The 6,866-nt window shown below is 39.9% G+C and overlaps 1 protein-coding gene across 1 annotated transcript, besides 4 other annotated features; it reads left to right on the forward strand.

Annotated features, from left to right (window-relative positions):
* Nucleotides 1–312: 312 nt before the first annotated feature.
* ttm3 (tiny tim 3) lies at nucleotides 313–1,419 on the forward strand. The gene has a single exon (NM_136286.3). It carries the CDS (start codon nucleotides 369–371, stop codon nucleotides 1,398–1,400), a length of 1,032 nt encoding a protein of 343 aa, NP_610130.1. The 5' UTR covers nucleotides 313–368; the 3' UTR covers nucleotides 1,401–1,419.
* Nucleotides 1,420–1,668: 249 nt separating this feature from the next.
* Nucleotides 1,669–1,847: a mobile genetic element.
* Nucleotides 1,848–2,910: 1,063 nt separating this feature from the next.
* Nucleotides 2,911–3,043: a mobile genetic element.
* Nucleotides 3,044–3,377: 334 nt separating this feature from the next.
* Nucleotides 3,378–3,706: a mobile genetic element.
* A 2,574-nt stretch (nucleotides 3,707–6,280) lies between these two features.
* Nucleotides 6,281–6,343: a mobile genetic element.
* Nucleotides 6,344–6,866: the final 523 nt, after the last annotated feature.

Here is a 6,866-nt window from a genome sequence, read left to right on the forward strand (position 1 = left end):
ACAATAAATGCTAGAAAGTTTAGATCATGTCCACGTCATAGACGCAGCGGAAGTTTCTTTCTTCAACGGAGAGCAACAAATATTTTGATAAAAAGTGTCGAATTTAAATAAAATATATTTAAATATATGTATATATTTAAATTGTTTAAATTCTAACTATAGTTTCTGGTTGGGATCGTCACTACTTTTTACCCTTGCGTGATGTTTTTTTTTTCTATGCTAAAATAATGTTTGACTGTAACGTTTCCTCTTGTTTTTATTAAATATATAATTACCACGAGGGTATTTACTTTGGGTATATACAAGTTGTTAGATTCGGTGTTTAGTGCTTAGTGTCTTAAGTCAATAAAAAATAACGTCTAGCTCAAATGCATAAAATTGTTTGGTTTGGAACTTTAAATAAGTCGATTGGCTACATCGGTAAAAAGAAGACCTGTCTTCTGAGTCCATGCGAGAAAATATGCCTGAATTCAGCTAGAAAAACAGTACAGAGATGCGACAAAAACTATTCACCACCAAAGTTAAGAAGAATCAAGAATTTCTATACCTACAGTGTTGTGTTGGGGAGTCTCTTCAGTATAGTCATGTGGGCCATCTATAAGCTGGGCAAGCCCGAGGAAGACCATCGGGGTCCCATAGAAGATGAGTTCAGTCAGCTTCCCTGGTTCCGCCAGTACATAATGAGGATGTGGCACACACTTCAGTATTATGAAAAAATGATGGAAGAGCCCCAGATGGCAAGGCTGCTGCCAAATGTTGTCCCACCGCCGTATATACAACCTCCCTATTCACTGGTGCTGGAAATCAAAGACGTACTGGTGCATCCAGATTGGACTTATCAGACGGGGTGGCGGTTTAAAAAGCGGCCTGGTGTGGATTACTTTCTTCAGCAGTGCAGTCGAAATTTTGAAATTGTGATATATACTTCTGAACAAGGTATGACCGCATTCCCCCTTCTGGATGCTTTAGATCCCTATGGCTACATAAAATATCGGCTAGTAAGAGGTGCCACGGACTTGGTAGAGGGTCAGCATACCAAGAACCTCGATTATCTTAACAGGGATCTGAGCCGTGTGATAGTGGTGGACTGTGATCCGTATACCACTCCCCTGCATCCCGATAATAGCTTGGTGCTCACAAAGTGGCTGGGTAACGATGATGATGTCCAGCTCTTTGATCTCACGGCTTTCCTGCAGTTGATTGCCGAACACCAAGTAAATGATGTAAGGGAGGTGCTGCGATACTATCGCCAATTCGAGGACCCCATGGAACAGTTTAAGGACAACCAACGTCGACTGCAGGAGCAGAGTCAGGAAAGCATTCAGAATTTACCAACTAGTGAACGTCAGTGGAACTTAACTTTATTGGGACGCTCCCTTCGAGGGTCTTCAATCAAATAAATTTTCGTTTATGCACCTTATATCTATTGTAGTAACGTCTTGATCTTGGAAACTAAAAAATCTAGTCATTAATCTAGTAATTTAAATGTTCAAAATTGTTTACCTTTTTTACATTTTATTATTTGTTTTAATTATTTTCATTGTTTTGGCAGTTCGACAACCACAGAGGTTTCGATTTTTATATCCGTTACCGAAGTTTAAATTGGTCTACTAGATTTACTGCCAAGCTAAACACAATTATACCCATTACAGGTTGAGTAAAAGGGTATACTAGATTTGTTGAAAAGTATGTAACAGGGAGAAGGAAGCATTTTCGACTATATAAAGTATATATATTCTTCATAAGGATCAATAGCCGAGTCAATCTAGTCATGTCCGCCTGTCCGCCTGTCCGTATGAACGTCGAGATCTCCGGAACTATAAAAGCTAGAAGGTTCAGCATACAGATTCTAGGGACATTGGCGCAGCGGCTTAACTCGAAAGTACGGCATGAGATAATTTTTATGGAGATGAAGAGCTCTGTAGAGATAAATATATTGAAAGAAATCCTTGAGGGTCGCAGATATAATTACCCGTGAAGCGCATTATATCAAAAACATCTAAAAAATCTATATTGTAATTATTATTGAAAGGCTTGACTGCCATGTGTCCAGATTATTTTATTAAACTGGTAAGCGGTAATGAAACACATGTTAGGTAACAAAGGGACACCCAGAGGGGTCGCCCGATCGCACTGTTGCTGCCCATACTATCCTTTTCGAGGCACTTTACGATGCAAAAAGTTTAAAATTTATGCGAACTGAACCAGGTGGAAAGGGTTTAGCGCTGTAGGAGTCAGATGGACATCCGGAGAGTAGAGCACCACTTTTGTGCTTGACCCCGCAGCAGCCTGCTTAGTCTCTTGACTACCGTTGGCAAAGCCGGAATGGGATGTACGCTTGTATACGTATGTGGTCGCCTCTTCGGTGGTGCGTTGTTATTTTATGGGACCGCCGCCACCACCATTTGCTATGAAAGCATTTCCGCCACCGGCAGCACCAGCGACAAAGCCAAGGAGCAGCATGGAGTCCACTTTAATTTTTGTTTTGTTCATAATTTACGCGACGCAACATCAATTAAGTACTTGGCCGGAAAAGCGCATACCTGCAGCTGAAAAAAGCGGTCATAAATTTGCACCCTAAAGTGTTGGCGAGTGTTGGGGCGCCAACCCGTCCCAAACAGCAACGTACATCCGCCATTCCATACAGGATTCGGACTCTTAAAGAACGCTGTCGTCAGCAGTGGTGGGGGGGGGCGGGGTGTTGTTCCATAAGCAGACCAGATGCAAGGTGCTGTGGCATAAATAACCAACGACCATCCATTTTAGTGTTCGGATCTCGGCGATCCAGAAATATCTAACATTATAGATAATATACATTTTTGGCCGACAGCAACAGCGAACTTTTAACCCGGAGGTACCAGACAACAGGAGATTATTAATCCGCAGAGTATACATAATTCGTTGAAAAGGATGTAATTTTTAATCAGAAACAGTACCACTTCGATCCGGCTATGTCTGTCTGCCCGTTCGTATCTAGGGAACTATAAGAACTAAGAAGTTAAGATTAGGCATATAGGGTCTAATGAACGTTGCCACACCCACTACAATTAATGGTTGTTACTAGTAGATATATGCGAAATAGAAAAATTAAATAAAAGTTGTTGCCAAAGCACATCAAATGGACATCAAATTAAAATTGATACTTTTCAACGAATCTAGCATACCCTTTTCTCTACCAGTAACGGTTATAAATATTACGCTAACGACAAAATTTACTTATTTATTTAACCATTTAATCCTTTCGCAGGATGCGACAATCAAAAAGGTAAACGAATGGTTTGCTGCACCCATCCATTTATTCACGCACCATAAACTAGGCACGCATTAATGTGAAGGGACATTCGGGACCGGTAAAAATAACAAAACAAAGTGAATACTTTCTCGACTATTAGATACCCGTTACTCAGATTGCGGGAGTACAAGTGAGTCGTTCGGCATATCAACAGAAATTCAAGAAATTCAAGAAAAAAATAAAATTTATAATTAAAAACACTACAATTAAAGACAAAACATGTTTTAGTGCGCGTGTGACAGTATTGGGCTGTTTGTGGATTTTTCCTAGATATGTAAATATATATAAATATTTTCAAGATATCGATCGGAATCGTCTATGCAAATGATTAAATCAAAGAACAAGTTCAAACGTATGGGCTACGGAATGTGGACATGTCTAGGTCGATTCGCCTGGTGATCCTGATCAAGAATAAGGTGGGGAACGCATCCATTTACCTGTTATATATTTTTTGACGAACCTGGTGTACTCTTTAATCTACGAGAAACGTATATAATAAATGGGGCCATAAAAATCCAACAGCGGCGAGCTCGACTTTTTTTTCGATTTGAGGCGGAGAAGACCGGAGTTTAAACGGTACCAGAATGCTTTGCGATTAATTACGCATTCCATTTAAAATTGGCCACATAGATAGGTGTACAATAGGGCAGATTTGGGGGCTGCGGCTGCACCGCGACCGAAATATTTTCAACCATTTGCCAGATTTTGAGTGCAGCCGGCGCAACATAGATTTTGGCATTGTCAATGCACTGCAATTTACGCAACAATCGCAATAAACATTGGTTCATTTGTTACGCAATTTATTTATCCTAAGCACTAAAATTTGCCTTTGCAGCCCCCTCCCTCCACGAAACAACACCCCCCCACCACCCTACCGTACACTACCAAAGCAGAAATATTGTTCGTGGGGGTTGCGGATGGTGCATTAAATTAATTACTCATGTTATTATTTTGGCCGAAATGAAGTACGCAGCCATTTATAATGGCAACTACACGAGTTTAGAAGTACCTGCGGCTTCCACCTCGTTCTCATTTAACACACTGCATTCCCAGTTTGTCCTTTGACCATTTTGGTTTGTAAGCCAAAATATATTTGAAAATGAAAATTGTAAAATGTCGACCATGCATGCGTCTGCTTGCAGTTTTCGCTTGTGTGTGATTAACTTATTTTCGAAATATGCCCATAAAACGCATGGCCTGTCTTTTTAGAATGAATTACACAGATTGGAATTTCTACTCGTACTCGTAGAGTAAAAGCGTATGTAACAGGTAGAAGGAATCGTTTCCGACCCTATAAATATACATATATATTCCTGATCATAATCACTAGCTGTGTCGATCGGGCCATGGGCGTCTCTCAGTATGTCCGCATAAGCGCCTCGATCTCAGGAGCTATGAATAAAAGATAGACCGTTAAGATTTAGTGATCAGGCTTCATAGACATTGACGCGCCGAAAGTTTGTTTTCTGATGATTTTATTGGTTTTCATAGTAATAATCAAAATTAGTTCAGAACTAAGCACGGTTTGACGTCGATACAGTGGGCGCGGTCAACATTTTTTTAAAGGGTTCAGACCCCCTCTTGATAAAACCTTAATGTTCCGTGTGCCCGGAAATGAATAAGTTCATCATTTAAGTTTACTTATTCCGAACAGGACCTAAGACATCTAGTTACTGCATTTCGATTAATCCGGTTCCCCCAATTTGGCTCTTATTCTATGGTTGGTTACTGGTCAAGCAATACGAGAATTGGATTTAATCGACCACCACATGAATCAACAGGCGGCTGCAAAAAGCAACACAATCACATCCTCCTAATGCATCCGCCCCCTCCTCCTGTTGCCCCAAAATGGTGCACCACCGAAAGGATGGCCAACAGCCACTTGGACCACCACATCCTGCCCCTTCGTGTGCCTTACAGTTGTCGGCCTAACGTATGATTATGTTCAAACACAAAGCATACGCCAAGGCGAAAATGACAACAAGGGTTGTAGGAGTAGAGGGCGGAATCGGTGGACTCGTCGTTGCATTCAGTCCCATTTATTTTCATCGCTAAATTTGCACATGTTCAAATCGAAATTTACGATGCCGAGTGACATCATTAATCAAGCGCCTGATTGGTGATCCTGTTCCTGTTAATTAATACAATAATGGATTGCGTGCGGAGACTTTGGCACCGCGCTACCCTAGGGAGCTAAAGACGAAAGCCACCGACGATTTACGACATAGGAGGAGTCGGAAGATAATCTAGGAGTAACAATGAAAAAAGCTTGTTCCTTCCTATGCCTAAAGCATTGATTTTAAATTTACTGCATTTGTGTCGGGGTGCCTGTAAGATAAACATATATATTATTGATTTATCATTGACAGTCGGTGCAGCACCGAAAATGAAACTCTGCAGCTGTTCCTAGGCCTGGGTCCTGGGTAAATTGAAGGCCAAAATATTAGGACAGCCGCAATGCCCTGCAAATCCATACACAAATTTCAATTAACAATTTCACCCTTATTTGGTTGGACAGAGAAGAGAACGAAAGGAATCGGGTCTCCGGGGTTGGGCTAACTAGCAAGCCATATTATAATTCGGTTCGTCTAGAAACTCCTCTACGCCCATCCCAAATTTTTTTCTGTACTGAAGCATCAATTATGATTATCGTCACGTTTTATGAGACTCTTGTCAAGCGACCAAAGTATACACTCATATAATGAATATTGACAAAGGATATTGCTGCGCCTGGAGAATTCAGTGTTCGGACGTCGGCTAGCCTAGAAAGAGACTTCTAATTGCCCACATTTATTCATTAGTCGAGTGAATTTGTTGAAATAAGCGAGTGGGTCGGGAAATAAGGAAAGGTAAGTTAATTATATCGGACCGTTAGGAATTACGAATTTACGTATTATATGTATAATATTTAATATTTATACGCACTTTCTATATTTAGAAATAAAGAACGAAATCATTTTTATTTTACTTTTAACTTTTAAGGATTACAAGACTAATAAGAATGTGAAATAATATCAACACATTCTTCTCAAGTGTGGGCGTGGCAGTTTTCTTTAGAATCTGTATGCTGAATCTTAACCTATCTAGCGGACAAACGGACATGGCGATCGATCCTGATTGATTGTTCCTGATCAAGAATATATATACTTTTTATAGTCGGAAATGTTTCCTTCTGCCTGTTACATACTTTTAAACGAATCTATTATACCCTTTCATTCATGAAAATTGGTAAGTTTGGAAGTGACAGCTTATTTTTCAGATTTTCTTTAAGGATTCATAAGTCTTGACGCGTATACGGACATAGAATATATATTTAGGATCGAATTCTTCGTGTAAGAAAGTAAGCCTATCATATTATTATTCCTAAGTATTTTTCCAAAGAATCATCTCAAATCATCATTCAAATTACCTTGCATGCGCCATCAGTTTAACCACCACGAAAAGGGTAAATGTCTTATAAGCCCGGTAAACAATGAAGGGTATCAAGTAGTTTGGTAGGTTTCCGAATAAAAAAAAATTTGTTAGTCCGCTAAAGAAAATGAAAAAAAGTATTCACGCTTACTCTGCGAATTTT

This window comes from Drosophila melanogaster, chromosome 2L (genome assembly GCF_000001215.4).
Source record: "Drosophila melanogaster chromosome 2L".
NCBI classification, from domain to species: domain Eukaryota; kingdom Metazoa; phylum Arthropoda; class Insecta; order Diptera; family Drosophilidae; genus Drosophila; species Drosophila melanogaster.